Genomic DNA, 18,787 nt, shown 5'->3' with positions numbered 1-18,787 from the left:
TCCCGGAGTCGCCTCTTCACTGTTGACGCTGAGACTGGTGTTTTGTGGGTACTATTTGCCAGTTGAGGACTTGTGAGGTGTCTGTTTCTCAAACGAGACACTCTAATGTACTTGTCCTCTTGCTCAGTTGTCCCCCGGGGCCTCCCACTCCTCTTTCTATTCTGGTTAGAGTCAGTTTGCTCTGTTCTGTGACAGGAGTAGTACACAGCGTTGTACGAGATATTCAATTTCTTGGCAATTTCTCGCATGGAATAGCCTTCATTTCTCAGAACAAGAATAGACTGATGAGTTTCAGAAGAAAGTTATTTGTTTCTGCCCATTTTGATCCTGTAATCGAACCCACAAATGCTGATGCTCCAGATTCTCAACTAGTCTAAAGAAGGTCAGTTTTATTGCTTCTTTAATTAGGACAACAGTTTTCAGCTGTGCTAACATAAATGCAAAAGGGTTTTCTTATGCTAATTAGCTTTTTAAAATTATAAACTTGGATTAGCTAACACAACGTGCCATTGGAACACAGGAGTGATGGTTGCTGATAATGGGCCTCTGTATGTAGATTTTCCATTAAAAATCTGCTGTTTCTAGCTACAATAGTAATTTACAACATTAACAATGTCTACACTGTATTTCTGATAAATTTGATGTTTTAATGGACAAATAATGTGCTTTTCTTTAAAAAACAAGGACATTTCTAAGTGACCCCAAACTTTTGAACGGTAGTGTAAATGTCTAGTCAGTCTGTAGTGCTGGATTCATTGGAGAACATCAAACTATCAAAACTCATTTAATATCAGTGTAGATGATTAAACCTCCATTTGTAGGTTTTACTCTTTTCACCTATCCAGACATTGTAAAGATGTATGACTAATGTGAAATCAAAAGACAGAAATCAGTGCATCATACAGTGGTGGAAATAGTACCCAATTGTCATACTTGAATAAGGGTATACAGTAGATACCTTAGTAGGAAGTTACTCAAGTAAAGGTGAAAGTCACCCAGTAAAATACTACTTGAGTTACCGTCTAAAAGTATTTGATTTGAAATATATTAAAGTATCAAAAGTAAACATAATTGCTCAAATATACTTAAATATCAAAAGTAAAAGTATAAATCATTTCAAATTCCTTATATTAAGCAAAGCATTTTCTTGTTTTTAAAATTCACAGAAAGCTAGGGGCACACTCCAACACTGAGACATTATTTACAAAAGATGCATTTGTGTTTAGTGAGTCAACCAGAACATAGGCAGTAGGGATGACCACGTGTTCTCTTGATAAGTGCGTAAATTTCACACTTTTCCTGTTCTGCTAAGCATTCAAAATGTAACGAGTACTTTCGGTTGTGAGTAAAAAGTTCAATATTTCTTTAGGAATGTAAAAGTAAAAGTTGTCAAAAATATAAAAAGTAAAGTACAGATACCGCAAAACTCTTCTTAAGTAGCACATTAAAGTATTTTTACTTAGGTACTATACACCACTGGCATCATATGATTTTACCCAGGTGACAAGATTTGCTGGTTCCCCCATACTGTCTATGGATGGAACATATCAACACAGGTGAGTCTAATGATGTATCTAAACCCTGGATTGCTGATGTCATATTGGCCATATTGGTACTCCCCAGAAGGAGCAGTCCTCACTAGGAATGAATGTAATTCTACAGTTTAACAATTAAATATTTTAAGGACCAAATTACATGTATTTAAGCATTTTGTTGTTGTAGCGGAAACAGTAAAATGAGTCATTTCTAAAAACAATACTTTAAGGAAAATTGTTTTATTAAATTGTTTTTTAAATGTATAGCTCACATCTGAGTGGTCATCTAGTGTATATATAAATCATTGGGTGAGTCTACAACTACGTGACATTGTTTAATAGACAACTGAGGTTCAATCTTGTTTAGGGACATGTTCATTACGTAGCCTTATGCATCCATTTGCCTGCTTCGAAAGTGCTGATAAAAAAATATTTCAATTTCACAACCTGTCACATTAATAACTACAGGAACCAGAATGCACCACAACAGTCGGCCAATAGTATCGCAGGTTGTTTTGAGGCGTTGAATGCACGCGGTGGTTTTTCACTTCCTGGTTAAAGATGGCGGATGAGAATGAGACAGCACCGAAGCCGGAGAAAGAAGAGGCGGTAGAAGAAGACCATGGACATTGCAGTGATTGCGAAAATGAAGAGCATCACTTTGATGATGGGTAAGGGTGCACACTTATTTTTAGCACTATAGAAAACGTGTCATGCTATTGCGCTCGTTTTAAAGATACGATGCAAGCTAAACTCAGCTGGGCTTGAGTAAACCCAATTCAACTAATCCCTCCCACTTTCTTTTGGATGATTGGTGATAACGGTTTAACGTTACTTATTGCCTGCTTTTCGCTCTGATTTGATCTAAGTTGGTTATTTTCCTGTTATGGGCAGGGTTTCATGCTGTTCCTCCTTTTGCTTTTATCGCGAGGCATGACGTTAGCTAACTACAATTGGTCACTGTACAAGAAATTGAACCATATTATGATCAATTACATACAATTATGCGGTGAAGACCAACACAAATCAGATTGTAGTACAATATTAAATTGGAACACTTGATTTCGAATAGAGAACAGCGCCCAAATGTTAAATACGTCTTAAGTCAAATGCGAAACTGATAACGTTAGCTAACTAGCTAGCCAGCTATGCCTTTTTACGACGTTTACTTGTTAGTTAGCTGACTCCCGAACTTTTGACGCTGTCTGTCAAAAATAACAAATATATTCATGTACATAATGATCCATCGTCTTGTCTTTTCATCACAGTAACACCAGCATGATAGGTGCTAAATGCTTTAGCATAGTTGGCTCATTCCTACCATGCGGTGCCTTTTCTATCCCCAGGAAACGTCACTTATTTAGTGTCAAATGTGAATTCCAAAAAGCTTTCAATATAAGGTCAGGTGTACTTTACCTTAACACAGAACTATGGCATTTGAAAGGGAATTTTATTCATTTGGAACATTATTCATCAACGTACATGACAAATATAAGCCTTATAATAATATTTTAAATCTTCATTATTTTATAGCCCTAGTTAAATTCTCATGTCAATAACCTTTTTTTTTCATGGTTATTGTATTTATTTAAGATTTTTCTTTGTGTCCTTGATATCACTTTCCACCCTGTTAGTCTGTTGTAATTCTCCATTTAAAGAAAACAACCCCTGTCTAAAATGACATCACATTCAGGAAGTTGCATCATTTCTTTGGTGGGAAAACTGTGGTGCAAAGGTACAACAATATAAACACATTTGTATCTATTTTTCCATGTTTCATGTTGTTAGTCTGTATTTCCCACTCATACATTTACACCCTGTTACATTTAAAATATATATATTTTATTTAACCTTTATTTAACCAGGTAGGCCAGTTGAGAACAAGTTCTAATTTCAACTGCGACCTGGTCAAGATAAAGTAAAGCAGTGCGACAAAAACAACAACAGTTACACATGGGATAAACAAACGTACAGTCAATAACACAATAGAAAAATCTATGTACAGTGTGTGCAAATGTAGTAAGATTAGGGTGGTAAGGCAATAAATGGGCTATAGTGGCGAAATTATTACAGTTTAGAGTGATAGATGTGCAGATGATGATGTGCAAGTAGAGATACTGGGATGCAAAAAAAGTCAATAACAATATGGGGATGAGGTAGTTGGGTGGGCTATTTACAGATGGGCTGTGTACAGGTGCAGTGATCGGTAAGCTGCTCTGACAGCTGATGCTTAAAGTTAGTGAGAGATATGTCTCCAGCTAAAGTGATTTTTGCAATTCGTTCCAGTCATTGGCAGCAGAGAACTGTAAGGAAAGGCAGCCAAAGGAGGTGTTGGCTTTGGGGATGACCAGTGAAATATACCTGCTGGAGCCCGTGCTACGGGTAGGTGTTGCTATGGTGACCGAGATAAGGCGGGGCTTTACCTAGCAAAGACTTATAGATGACCTGGAGCCAGTGGGTTTGGCGACGAATATGTAGCGAGGGCCAGCCAACGAGAGCATACAGGTCGCAGTGGTGGGTAGTATATGGGGCTTTGGTGAGAAAACGAATGGTACTGTGATAGACTACATCCAATTTGCTGAGTAGAGTGTTGGAGGATATTTTGTAAATGACATCGCCGAAGTCAAGGATCGGTTGGATAGTCAGTTTTACAAGGGTATGTTTGTCAGCATGAGTGAAGGATCCTTTGTTGCGAAATAGGAGGCCAATTCCAGATTTAATTTTGGATTGGAGATGCTTAATGTGAGTCTGGAAGGAGAGTTTACAGTCTAACCAGACACCTAGGTATTTATTGTTGTCCACATATTCTAACTCAGAACCATTCAGAGTTGTGATGCTAGTCGGGCGGGTGGGTGTGGGCAGCAATCTGTTGATAAGCATGTATTTAGTTTTACTAGCATTTAGGAGCAGTTGGAGGCCACGGAAAGAGTGTTTGGCATTGAAACTCGTTTGGAGTTTTTTTTAACAGTGTCCAAAAGAGGGCCAGACGTATACAGAATGGTGTCGTCTGCGTAGAGTTGGATCAGAGAATCACCAGCAGCCAGAGCAATATCATTGATATACAGTTGAAGTCGGAAGTTTACATACACTTAGGTTGGAGTCATTAAAACTAGTTTTAAACCACTCCACAAATGTCTTGTTAACAGACTATAGTTTTGGCAAGTCAGTTAGGACATATACTGTGTGCATGACACAAGTAATTTTTCCAACAATTGTTTACAGACAGATTATTTCACCTATAATTCACTGTATCACAATTCCAGTGGGTCAGAAGTTTACATACACTAAGTTGACTGTGCCTTTAAACAGCTTGGAATATTCCAGAAAATGTGGTCATGGCTTTAGAAGCTTCTGATAGGCTAATTGACATAAATTGAGTCAATTGGAGGTGTACCTGTGAATGTATTTCAAGGCCTACCGTCAAACTCGGTGCCTCTTTCCTTGACATCATGGGAAAATCAAAAGAAATCAGCCAAGACCTCAGAAAATGGACAATGACCCCAAGCATACTTACAAAGTTGTGGCATAATGGCTTAAGGACAACAAAGTCAAGGTATTGGAGTGGCCATCACAAAGCCCTGTCCTCAATCGTATAGAAAATGTGTGGGTAGAACTGAAAAAGCCTGTGCGAGCAAGGAGGCCTACAAACCTGACTCAGTTACACCAGCTCTGTCAGGAGGAATGGGCCAAATGGGTGAATACCCAACTTATTGTGGGAAGCTTGTGGAAGGCTACTCGAAACGTTTGACCCAAGTTAAACCATTTAAAGGCAATGCTACCAAATTCTAATTGTGTATGTAAACTTCTGACCCACTGGGAATGTGATAAAAAATTAAAGCTGAACTAAATAGTTCTCTATTATTTTGACATTTCACATTCTTAAAATAAAGTGGTGATCCTAACTGACCTAAAACGGGGAATTTTCACTAGGATTAAATGTCAGGAATTGTGAAAAACTGAGTTTAAATGTATTTGGCTAAGGTGTATGTAAACTTCCAACTTCAACTGTATACAGAGAAAAGAGTAGTCGTCCCGAGAATTGAACCCTGTGGCACCCCATAGAGACTGCCAGAGGTCCGGAATACAGGCCCTCTGATTTGACACACTGAACTCTGTCTGAGAAGTAGTTGGGGAACCAGGTGAGGTAGTCATTTGAGAAACCAAGGCTATTGAGTCTGCAGATAAGAATGCGGTGATTGACAGTCGAAAGCCTTGGCCCGGTCGATGAAGACTGCTGCACAGTACTGTCTTTTATCAATGGCGGTTATGATATCGTTTAGGACCTTGAACGTGGCTGAGGTGCACCTATGACCAGCTCGGAAAACCAGATTGCATAGTGGAGAAGGTACGGTGGGTTTGGAAATGGTCGGTGATCTGTTTGTTAACTTGGCTTTCCAAGACTTAGAAAGGCAGGGCAGGATGGATATAGGTCTAACAGTTTGGGTCTAGTCTCTCCCCCTTTTGAAGAGGGGGATGACCGTGGCAGCTTTCCGATCTTTTAGTGTCTCAGATGACCACACATGCTGACCACACTGCTCGCATTGCAAAATAAATATACACATACATGTTTTTCAATCATTGCACCCACACTGCTCGCGTGCGCCAACCAGCGTCTGCGTTGCCAGGCGCTAAAATATAAGTTGGTTCTATTTGTGACGCTGAACGCGGTGCAGGTCCTGCCTCTCCCATCTCCTCATTGGTTTAAAGAAGCAGATACCCACGTGCCATCGCCTCATTGATTATACCTACTTGGGTGATTGAAAGATGAACTGACGTCGGTCGGTCGTGGTAATCCACCTTTTATGAAAGTTAGATGCCAATCTAAAGATGCCATATAAAGTCCAAAGAAGATAAAGCCTGGAAGGAGGAGAGATGACTAGAAATGATTTGGTTGACAGTTTTATTTGTGGATTAATTGTCGGAGTAGAGGACCTTGGGCATTTCAGGTAAAATAACAACAGTCATATCCTATGACAAATTAGCTAGCAACAGCAAGCTAGCTAAATATGACACATTAGCTAGCAACTGCAGGCTAGCTGGCTAAATTGCCATAAATGTGTTATGCTTTTCAACCTGTCCCTAGATTAATATAACTGGTTCAGAGTTTTTGATATTTCAACCTGCGTGTCGTGATCGCGTTTGGTGTGGGGGGACAAAATACATTTGTGTGCGTCCGGTTTGGGTATGGCGTAAGTTATAGAGAAAATTAACCACTTCATACGTTTGATAGAGAAGTTAATATCCTGTTCAAGTGTTCACCATTATACTAGCTCAATCTTGCTCACTCAGAGAGCTATGGCTAATTTGTGTTCCAAATTTCCACCCAGTTAGGTTCCACCCTGTTAGTTGGAAAATGCACCCCAACAAATAAGTGCCTGAGTTTGACAAAAATATTTTTCTGATAGAATGCACAGAAAAAAATATATTTTTTCCCCCAAAAGTTATGAGGTCCAAAAAGCACCGCATATTTGGAATGACCAAGTTAAGCTAGGTGACAACTGTCTGACATGAGAGATACATTTGATGCCGGAAATCTCAGACTTCAGTGCATTCAAGACAACTGGGAACTTGGGGGGTATGACATTTGGAAACGAGCTCCGACTGGGGAAAAATATTTTGAACAGTCATCCATCTTGGAATTCCAAGTCGGAAACACAGGCATCTTTCTAGAGCGCCGACTTGAGCGTTATTTTGCCAGACTAAAATGTAAGTAACTGCTCTTAAGATTCCTTCTGTAAATTGAGGGGTTGACCTAACCATATAGTGACATGTAGCTATTTGTTTAGCTGGGAGGCAACCATGCTCAAAACTCTCTTGGTTGCATTGAAGCTATTGGTTCTGCCAACAATCAACAACCTATTTAAACTGGGTATGGATTACAGCCCTTGTGTGGCTTGATGTCAGCGTGTATGCGAGCATCTGGAACCCTGCTAGGTAGTCAAATAAGTTAACATGAATATTTGATAGCTAACATTAGTTCGCTAAATGAAAGGTTGAATGGTTCTGGATGGTAGTTAGGCTCGACTGCTGGAATAGAAGCCTGTTGAATAAGCCATTGAATGCTTGGTCGTCTATTGTTCCTGTCAGTGTCCCCTTAACATCCCTCATACACACGCGTTCATACACACACAGACACGCATAGCCACACTCACTCCCCCCGGGGGTCATGTGATTTTACCATCTGTCCTGGTGTTACAAATACAGGCCAGTCCCTAGCCTCATTCCCCTCTTGGACGCTAATGGGATCATCCCCTGTTCTTTTAAGTATACTGCTGTCTCCCTGTCCTGCACAGGAAATGGGCATCGGGGTGGGGGCTCTTCTAGAGTCCTTGGTCAGGGGATGGAGGAATAACTCCAACCACTTTAAACTAGCTTAGGGATAAACTGTAAGTTATCTGTATTTGGGACAAAAGGTCACCACATGCTTGTTTCCAACATCTCTTATAAGATACTGGGTATTCTAGGTTGGTAATGAAGAGAACTGAAGCAGCTGGCCTATGGAAAGTCTTCGTTACATTTGAGTTTTTTTGTCCTATGGTAGTGACAAGGGCCAGGGAGATGACAGCGGTGCCAAGAAGAAGAAAAACAAAAAGAAGAAGAAGAAGTCTGGGGCAAATAAAGAACCTGCAGAGGAGGATCCGCTAGGCAAGGTAGATGTATGTACATGTGTGTAGGCCACATGAGTGAGTGTTGGGGCAAATGTTTTTGCTTTGTTTGTGTTCCTTTGAGAGAGGAGTTCTAGAAAGACCGACATTGACTTATTGTTCTGTAACTTTTGAAAACGGCCTCTACAAAACTGAATGGAGATTAGTTGGTGTGTTTTTTGATTGTCTGTGAAGATCGTTTTACATTTGGCAATTTGTTTCCTTTTCAACCCTACATTACTCTCTTTCTCTCTCTACACAGGTGAACTCGCTGCCTGCTGATAAGCTGCAGGAGATCCAAAAGGCCATTGAACTGTTCTCTGTGGGCCAGGGCCCTGCCAAAACCATGGAGGAGGCAAGCCGACGCAGCTACCAGTTCTGGGACACACAGCCCGTCCCCAAGCTAGGTATGACATTTTGCAGGGGTACCGAAATGTCTCCAGAACCTCACTGTAGTGACTAGTAGGGATTAACACGGGTAACCGGGATCCCGGGACTGTACAACATTTCCCCCCAAAGTCGCACTAATGCAATTCCACAAAATACACGTGCTATTTTATTTTTGCCAATCTGCTCATCATCCAAACAGGTTGTCTCATGGAAGCCTTGAACCTAGCGTATATACTTCACACAAAGTCACCATAAATGCATAACTCGTGCATAATATATACTGCCTGACTCGAATGCAGTTTAGACTTTTCATCAGAACTAAAAATTAGATCCTGGTCCGACCCAAGCTCGGCGAGCTGAAAACCCGAGCCCTGGTCCGACGTCACAGAAATGAAATGAACCCGAAAAAATGCCAGATTTCTAGAAAACAGTAGCCTATATTGATTTAAACTGGTGTTGAGAACAATGCAGAGGCGGGCGGAAGTGGAGTGAAGAGACGAGGAAACAGCCATTGGGCCTTAGAAAAAGAGCAGAGAGAGGAAAACACACCGTAGTTGTACACGTGGATTTTGCTCTTCACTCGCTTAGTAGCCTGTTCTACTCCCTACCAAAAGCCTGTGCTTTTGTTTCACTGTATCTATGTATATTTGATCTCTGGCTGGACAAGTGGAAGTGGTAGCTCATTTATTAGTTTGCTGATTTATCACTGATCAGAAACATTTAGCTTGCAGTAATGTTGCCTAAATCAAGTTTATTATTTATCTATTGACTCACATAGTACCCTTATAGAGCAGAGACTATTGTCCTATCATCCCAATCGCACTGAAACCCAAAATCCTGACTCCTGTCCCGCATGATCAGCAAACGGTATGAGAGCAGATATGGATATTTTTTTAAACAGAGTTGGTCCCTGATAAGATACCTTTATATTTTAAACAATGTCCTTTCTTTATCTCCGTGCGCTCTGTGCGCGTCCCCGGGGTGCGCTCTGTGCGCGTCCCCGGGGTGCGCTCTGTGCGCGTCCCCGGGGTGCGCTCTGTGCGCGTCCCCGGGGTGCGCTCTGTGCGCGTCCCCGGGTGCGCTCTTGAAATCTTTACATGGTGGCGCAGCGACAGTCTTATTTTGGGAGAACCCTGAGTGACCATATCTTGGATTTAAATGCTTTAAATGGGCATCTCACTTTTTTTTTTCATTATTTACCCGAATATGTTGATTGTTTTTGACAGACCGTGTCACAAGTTCGGGAGTCAGGATGAATTTGAATTATTCCCGATGTTGAAACTTGGTAGATTTTCAGGAAAAGATGAATCCCTAGTCACTATGGATGAGCATTTGAAGGAATTTCACTATTCGAGTAATATCATGACATTTTTCCAGATAGGCAAAATAATGTATATTAATATATATATATATATATGTTTGAAGTTGGGACCTGGCTTGCTTCGCAGCCTGCACGACTTGGGAGAGAGGTGCCGCTCCTCTTGCATGCAGCAGTGCGGCGGATAGTCAGGGGTCGGCGTGTTTGACACAGGAGAGAGACAGTACCCATACACACTTGCCCTAGTTACACAAACTTGTAGATAACCTATGGCATCTATCTTCCCATCTGGTAGTGCCGGCCTTGACTGCATTAATTCGATGTGAAGAGGCTAGCTATGTCAGCCAGCTAACTCTTAGCTAGCTGCAGTGCATTCGGAAAGTATTCAGACCTCTTGGCTTTTTTCAGATTTTATGTTCCAGCCTTATTCTAAAATGTATTAAACGCTTTTTTCCCTCATCATAACGATGAAGCAAAACCAGGTTTTTAGAAATTGAAATCACATTTACATAAGTATTCAGACCCTTTACATAGTACTTTGTTGAAGCACCTTTCGCAGCGATTACAGCCTCAAAGTTTCTTGGGTATGACACTACAATCTTGGCACACGTGTATTTGGGGAGTTAATCCCATTCTTCTCTGCAGATCCTCCCAAGCTCTGCCAGGTTTAGTGGGGAGCGTCGCGGCACAGCTATTTTCAGGTCTCTCCAGAAATGTTAGATCGGGTTCAAGTCCGGGCTCTGGCTGGGCCACTCAAGGACATTCAGAGACTTGTCCCGAAGCCACTCCTGTGTTGTCCTTTGGGAAGATGGACCTTCGCATCAGTCAGGTCCTGAGCGCTCTGGAGCAGTTTTTCATCAAGGATCTCTTTGAACTTTTCTCCGTTCATCTTTCCCTCAAACCTGACTAGTCTCCCAGTCTCTGCAGCTGAAAAACATTCCCACAGCATGATGCTGCTACCACCATGCTTCACCGTAGAGATGGTGCCAGGTTTCCTCCAGACTTGGCATTCAGGCCAAAGAATTCAAACTTGGTTTCATCAGACCAGAGAATGTTATTTCTCATGGTCTGAGAGCAAACTCCAAATGGGCTTTGGTTTCCGTCTGGCCACTCCACCATAAAGGCCTGATTGGTGGAGTGCTGCAAAGATGGTTGTACATCTGGAAGGTTCTCCCATCTCCACAGAGGAACTCTGTAGCTCTGTCCGTGACCAAGAACCATCGGGTTCTTGGTCACGTCACCTCCATGACCAAGGCCCTTCTCCACCGATTGCTCAGTTTGGCCGGGCGGCCAGCTCTAGGAAGAGTCTTGGTGGTTCCAAATTTCTTGCATTTAACCACTGTGCTCTTGGGGACCTACACTGCTGCAGGCAGTTTTTGGTACCCTTGCCCAGATCTGTGCCTCGACACAATCCTGTTTTGGAGCTCTACGGACAATTCCTTCATGGCTTGGGTTTTTTCTTAAATGCACTGTCAACTGTGGGACCTTATATAGGCAGGTGTGTTCCTTTCCAAATCATGTCCAATTAATTGAATTTACCACAGGTGGACTCCAATCAAGTTGTAGAAACATCTCAAGGATGCCCAATGGAAACAGGATGCACCAGAGCTCAATTTCGAGTCGCATAGCAAAGAGTCTGAATACTAATGGATAAAAAAAAAAATCTACATTTCTCAACCTGTTTTCACTTTGTCATTATGGGGTATTATGTGTAGATTAATGAAAAAAACAAAACCATTTCATCCATTTTAGAATAAAGCTGTAACGTAACAAAATGTGGAAAAAGTCAAGGGGGCTGAATACTTTCCTAATGCGTTGTACCTAAGCTAGTTGAGTCTGTTTTGCTGCACTTCCTGTCCTTGTTTACAACAACTCTATTCAGAATAAACAACAACAACAACAACCTACCTGATGATTGCTCGGTGTTGCCTTCTCATTTAGCTAACTTATTTTTGTAATTTGAATTCCATTTCGCATTAGTCTCTAATCTTCCATGTTGCTTGCTACACATGAAGCTAGTGCCACATTGATTGGCTGACAATAACAGAAGTGTGAAACCCGTGTTGGCTACGTTGTCATTTTATGGGTCGCACGTCCATAAAAAAAGACATTGAAAAGGTTGTTTTTATTGAATTAAGAATTTAAAATGTCATGGTGTATCCTTGTGTAGCAATGTTACATACACTGAAAAAAGTATATATATGCAACATGCAACAATTTCTAAATGTTTACAGAGTTACAGTTCATATAAGGAAATCAGTCAATTGAAATAAATGTATTAGGCCCTAATCTACGGATTTCGCATGACTGGGAATATAGATATGCCTCTGTTGGTCACAAATACCTTTTTTTTTTAAGTTGGGGTGTGGACCAGAACCAGTCAGTATCTGGTGTGACCACAATTTGCCTCATGTACCGTGCCACATCTCCTTCGCATAGAGATCAGGCTGTTGATTGGCCTGTGGAATGGTGTCCCGCTCCTCTTCAATGGCTTTGCGAAGTTGATGAATTTTGGCGGGAACTGGAATACACTGTCGTACACGTTGATCCAGAGCATCCCAAACATGCTTAATGGGTGACATGTCTGGTGAGTATGCAGGCCATGGAAGAATTGGGACATTTTTCAGCTTCCAGGAATTGTGTACAAATCCTTGCAACATGGGCTGTGCATTATCATGTTGCAACATGATATGTGATGGTGGCTGAATGGCATGACAATGGGCCTCAGGGTCACGGTATCTCTGTGCATTCAAATTGCCATCACTAAAATGTAATTGTTCATTGTCTATAGCGTTATGCCTGCTCATACCATAATCCCACTGCCACCATGGGGCACTGTTCACAATGTTGACATCCGCAAATCGCTCGCCGACATGACGCCATACACCTCATCTGCTTGGTTCAGTTGAAACCGGGATTCATCCGTGAAGAGCACCCTTCTCCAGCTTGCCAGTGGCCATCGAAGTTGAGCATTTCCCCACTGAAGTCGGTTACGATGCCGAACTGTAGTCAGGTGAAGACACTGGTGAGGAGGACGAACACGCAGATGAGCTCCCTGAGACTGTTTGACAGTTTGCAGAAATTATTTGTTCAAACCCACAGTTTCATCAGCTGTCTGGGTGGGGGTCTCGGGTTGATTCTGCAGGTGAAGAGGCCAGATGTGGATGTCCTAGGCTGACGTGGTTACACGTGGTCTGCGGTTGTGAGGCCGATTGAATGAACAGCCAAATTTTTTAAACTATAGCATCGGTTTCTACCATTGCGTTTTACTTATGATATAGAAATTAAAATGGATTATTCTGGCACCCACTCTGGTGGACATTCCTACATGCCAATTGCACACTCCCTCGACTTGAGACATTTGTGGCCTTTTATTGTCCCCAGCACAAGGTGCACCTGTGTAATGATCATGCTGATTATCAGTTTATTGATATGCCACACCTGTCAGGTGGATGGATTATCTTGGCAAAAGAGAAATGCTCAATAACGAGGATGTAAACACATTTCTGCACATTTGAAAGAGCATTTGCACATTTGAGAGAGCGAGAAGCTTTTTGTGCATATGAAAGGTTTCTGGGATCTTTTATTTCAGCTCGTGAAACATGGGACCAACACTTTGCATGTTTTGTTTATATTTATGTTCAGTGTGTATTAATTACATTTAGACAGGCTTTTCATTGTTAAAATTCACCTAAGATTTGTTTCTTAAATAATTACTCGCTCTGTGTAGCAATGTCACATAAATGAATTGTTAAAATAGGCATATGATTTTTTTTCCTTCTCAAAATTAGTAGTGATTTGAGGAGATTTGATGTGAATAGCCTCTTTGTTTTTGGATTAAACCTACTATGATGGCTCCCAAGTGGCGCTGCGCTCCAAGGCACTGCATCTCAGTACTAGAGGCATCACTACAGACCCTGGTTCGATCCCGGGCTGTGTCACAACTGACCGTCATCTGTAGTCACAGGGCTGCACACAATTGGCCAGCGTCGTCCGGATTAGGGGAGGGTTTGGCCGGGGTAGGTTGCCATTGTAAAATAAAACTTTGTTCTTAACTGACTTGTCTAGTTAAATAAAATATATAATGCTTTGTATATTTGTGTTGAATATGCAGATTGCTAATATCCTCTTACATTGCGTTTTGTTGTTTACCTTAGGGGAGATGGTGACATCGCATGGTTCCATCGAGCCTGACAAAGACAACATCCGGGAGGAGCCCTACAGCCTTCCTCCAGGCTTCACGTGGGACGCCTTGGACCTGGGCGACGCCGCTGTGGTGAGGAGGCTCCTCTGCAACCCCTCCATCCCAGACTGAGTGTCCCAAAAACAATAGAGCGATAGCAATCAAAATACTTCACTTTTGGTTGTGGTTATTCCATCAGATGACCCCACTTTACCCTACTTAATTTAACCCTAGACCTTCCAGTCGTGGCTCAGTCTCTTCCTCTTCCTCCTCTCAGCTGAAGGAGCTGTACACTCTGCTCAATGAGAACTACGTGGAGGATGATGACAACATGTTCCGCTTCGACTACTCCCCAGAGTTCCTGCTCTGGTAACTCTTTATTACTTAGCTACGTCACCTTTGTTACTCAGCGTGTCTCATTTATGTAACACATCTCTTTCAATAGATCTCTCTCTCATGTTAGATGTGTTATCTTTTAAAGGCAGGAGTTGTTTTCTGACCAGCGAAACTTGGCCCTCGTGTTTTCTATCGTAGTTGGGAGCTGACCTGTAATTGTAACGTCTCTCTCCCTCAGGGCTCTGCGTCCCCCAGGCTGGCTGCCCCAGTGGCATTGTGGGGTGAGGGTGAACTCCAACCAGAAGCTGGTGGGCTTCATCAGTGCCATCCCTGCCAACATTCGCATCTATGACCAGTCAGTGAATATGCATCATGCTCTTGTTCACACACTTTTATTACTCCCAAACTCTGTAGTATTTTAATATAGCTAACAATAGGAATGTAATATTTTCTTCTTGATTATCATTTCCTGTGTTAATTTGCTGTAAGAAGTTGGACATTAAGAGGCCTTACTCACTTTAGACTGCTTTTGTCATTTAGAGATAAGAAGATGGTGGAGATCAACTTCCTGTGCGTCCACAAGAAGCTGCGCTCCAAGCGGGTAGCGCCAGTCCTGATCCGAGAGATCACCAGACGGGTCAACCTGAAGGGTATCTTCCAGGCTGTCTACACTGCTGGTGTGGTACTGCCCAAACCCGTGGGCACCTGCAGGTGGGTCACTGAGAGACACACCAACCACACTACATGCACACCAGACAGATGCCCATCCAACCAAATTCATATGCTCGTAAACACAAAAACAAAGTAACCGAAAAATGTTATCGTCTGTATAGGTACTGGCATCGCTCCCTGAACCCACGCAAGCTGATCGAGGTGAAGTTCTCTCACCTGAGCCGGAACATGACTATGCAACGCACCATGAAGCTGTACCGTCTGAATGAGGTGAGTCAGTGAGCAAAGCGCCATCTAGAGGCTATCCTCTGCACAACACCCGACCGCCCAGCCGTCACCCGATGCCTCTATCTGAATGGTCTATTGTGTTGACGTGAAACTCTCCATTGAAAGGGGTTACCGTGACCTTCCGTCTCCTTCTCTCCAGGCACCAAAAACGTCTGGCTTGCGGCCAATGACCAGGAAGGATGTTCCGGCGGTGCATCGCCTGCTCCTGGAGTACCTGAGCCAGTTCCACCTGGCCCCGGTCATGAGCCCCGAAGAGGTGGAGCACTGGCTGCTGCCCCAGGAGAACATCATCGACACCTACCTGGTTGTGGTCAGTACCACTGTTAAAATGTACACTACCGTAGACACCCATAACATTACACATTGCAACACCCTTACACACCTAGTAAATGGTATACACTTAGTAGACCGTTACACATGACCATATATGGACACCTATCCAGGTACACTTTGTACTCTCTTCTACCTCTAGACAACATTGTTCACGTTATGTCACCTTCAGAGCTCTGGAAATGCATTTCACACACACCTAAAATGGGAGTGAATGTAAAGTTGGAGGATGTGTCTTCCCTCCCTGTGGCAGACCTCTGGGGGCAAGGTGACAGACTTCCTGAGCTTCTACACACTCCCTTCTACTATCATGAACCATCCAGTGCACCGCAGCCTCAAGGCAGCCTACTCCTTCTACAACGTGCACACCACCACCACCCTGCTGGACCTGATGTCTGACGCACTCATTCTGGCCAAATCGGTGAGTTGGTTCTCTTGGTTCAGGCGGCTGGAGGTCAAATGGGAGTTGGATTTAGGTACCAGGTCAAATGTGGACTGTTTACACTGAGTAAACCAAACATTAGGAACACTTTCCTAATATTGAGTTGCACCCCCACTTTTTTTGCTCTCAGAACAGCCTCAATTTGTCGGGCCATCGACTCTACAAGGTGTCGAATGTGTTCCACAGGGATGCTGGCCCATGTTGACTCCAATACTTCCCACTGTTGTGTCAAGTTGGTTGGAAGTCATTTGGGTGGTGGACCATGCTCGATACACACGGGAAACTGTTGAGCGTGAAAAATGCAGCTGTATTGCAGTTCTTGACACAAACTGGTGCGCATGTTACCTACTACCATACCCCGTTCAAAGGCACTTAAATATTTTGTCTTGCTCATTCACCCTCTGAATGGCACACATACACAATCCATATCTTAGTTGTCTCAACTTTAAATCCTCTGTCTCCTCCCCTTCATCTACACCGATTTGAAGTGGATTTAACAAGGGACATCCAATAAGGGATCATAGCATTCATCTGGTCATTCTGTCATAGAAAGAGCAAGTGTTTTGTATACTCAGTGAATATTTCATCTTTAACTCAATCCCTTTCCCCCATCTCTCTCCATATCCCCCTCGCTCATCCATATCTATTGTCAATATCCAGAAAGGGTTTGACGTTTTCAATGCACTGGACCTGATGGAGAATAAGACTTTCCTGGAGAAGCTCAAGTTTGGCATCGGAGACGGGAATCTACAGTATTATCTGTACAATTGGAAGTGTCCTAGCATGGGATCAGAGAAGGTGCGTCATGATGCTGCCCATAGTTCATATTTACTGATAGTTCAGTCAGTTCCTGGAGTGATGACTCTCTTTCACATTGATATAAATTATTCATGGTAATACGATGATACTGAACCCGTGTTTTGTGATACCTAGGCTGTAGTTGTAGTTGTTTTTTCTGGTACAAAATGAGTGTTATGAAGGAGGGAATTATCTTGCTATCGCAGGCAGAGAAGTATACAGGCCTCACAGATGTCATCATGTGGGTTCTCATTTTAACTTCTGGTGAGACTATCATAAGCTTCCTTTTTCTATGGTTCACAGGTTGGCTTAGTACTACAGTGACATCCCTCTTCACCCCCCCCCTCCCCTGGGCGTCACAGTTAGGCCAGGAGACCGCACTGACCACCTGACAGATGGACCGATGGACTTCCTGGAAAGAGAACCCACCGCCCATTTTTATTTCTTGACCTTTGAACTTTGACCTGCACTACCGCTGCCAGGCAGGGAGTCGGGGGAGTTGGTCCTTCTCCACACTCCACGCTCTCTCTCCCTCCCGTCACATGGACCTTAAGCCATTTTAGTTACCATCCCAACTGAAGTCTGTCATGATTGTACCAGATATCTTATACACACACTGCACAATTCGCTATATAACACACACATGCGTAACTACACAACATACATCTACAGTAAGACAAACATGACAGGAAAATTATACTAACACATACTCACTCGATGCTAACATTTTCTTTTCCTTCATGTGTGCGATGAGCTTTTTCGAAACGCATCTCATCATCCCCAAAGTAAAGTGTTTAGATTTCTCTCTCTAAAAATCAAAAACATTTCAAAAGGAAGAACAACTAAACAAACAAAAAATAAGGTAATTAATATCCAAAGTGGACACAAGACAAGGGCTTCTGTCAGTTTTTTTCTTCTCTCGCTATTGAGGCTTGAACCTGCAGATTTACTATCAACCCCTCAATTTTCTTCACTGTATGCGTTCTAGAGTTGACTCTGTACACAGCTGGCTGAGGGGTTTTGTCCTTCATATTTTTATTTTTTATTTTTTTATTAATATATTTTTTGGTCCCATCTGTACTAACTGCTGTGACTCATTCAGAAAAGCCCTGTTCAGAAGAAAATACAACGATGACCGTTAAATGGAATAGCTGTCAACAAGAACTTAACAATTTGGAGTAGTTTGGACTTTTTTTTTCTTTTTCTCGTTGCGGCCTGGGAGAGCAGATATCTGGAGTAGAGGAATGGTTGGGTGGGGGCTGCTGAGAGGGGGCACGGAAGGGACTGGATACTGTTTGTGGGTATAACACCTCTGTAATTGAGAATCAAAACTGTCAAGGATTTTGGGGACCTGGGCCAGGGAGGGGGCTGGGTAACACCCCAAGTAAACTTTTTGTTTTTATGTAGAGTGTTGGATGGGATGCAAACCGAAATGAAAAACGGGTCTCGTGGTTTTATGATGCAGGAAAACAAATGTGAAGATGCGGGGGATTTTTTGTGCAAAATAAAATATAGAAGTTGCTGTGAGGTTTTGTAATGGTTGCTCTCAGGTGATTTCTATCCTTTAGTTTATCATGAGGATATTCACTGGGTTACTTCTGCCTTACCCATCACCCCTTTGTGGGGTCCTTAAGAGGTGTGACTCCAAAATCAGTCAAAACAATTAATTTGGATTCTTGTTATACTTGTATTTGTTCTGTAAATAATTTCCCATGAACCGTTTGAGTTTGTTATTTTAGTGCAGACATAAAGGTTATAACATTCAAAGGAATTTAACATAAAGTGGGAAGTGGGTTTAAACATCTCCCTTTACTAAATTTAAGAGATGTTTTTGAGTTGGCTCAAATGGTT

At 42.4% G+C, this 18,787-nt stretch overlaps 1 protein-coding gene across 2 annotated transcripts; it reads left to right on the top strand.

Moving 5' to 3' along the window:
* The first annotated feature begins 2,072 nt into the window (after nucleotides 1–2,072).
* LOC115104085 (glycylpeptide N-tetradecanoyltransferase 1-like) lies at nucleotides 2,073–18,463 on the top strand. 2 transcript variants are annotated; one of them, XM_029625281.2, is made up of 12 exons: nucleotides 2,073–2,206; nucleotides 8,077–8,185; nucleotides 8,442–8,586; nucleotides 14,045–14,163; nucleotides 14,348–14,439; nucleotides 14,645–14,761; nucleotides 14,947–15,117; nucleotides 15,240–15,348; nucleotides 15,506–15,676; nucleotides 15,950–16,117; nucleotides 16,799–16,936; nucleotides 17,240–18,463. In XM_029625281.2, the coding sequence occupies exons 1-12, from the start codon at nucleotides 2,097–2,099 to the stop codon at nucleotides 17,258–17,260; spliced, it is 1,470 nt and encodes a 489-aa protein (XP_029481141.1). In that variant the 5' UTR covers nucleotides 2,073–2,096; the 3' UTR covers nucleotides 17,261–18,463. The 2 variants fall into 2 exon arrangements, with proteins under 2 accessions (XP_029481141.1, XP_029481139.1); XM_029625279.2 differs by having other exon boundaries at nucleotides 8,077–8,191.
* Nucleotides 18,464–18,787: the final 324 nt, after the last annotated feature.

The sequence above is a fragment of the Oncorhynchus nerka genome, linkage group LG21, assembly GCF_034236695.1.
Source record: "Oncorhynchus nerka isolate Pitt River linkage group LG21, Oner_Uvic_2.0, whole genome shotgun sequence".
Taxonomy (NCBI): Eukaryota; Metazoa; Chordata; class Actinopteri; order Salmoniformes; family Salmonidae; genus Oncorhynchus; species Oncorhynchus nerka.
This window is presented reverse-complemented; position numbering and strand designations above follow the sequence as displayed.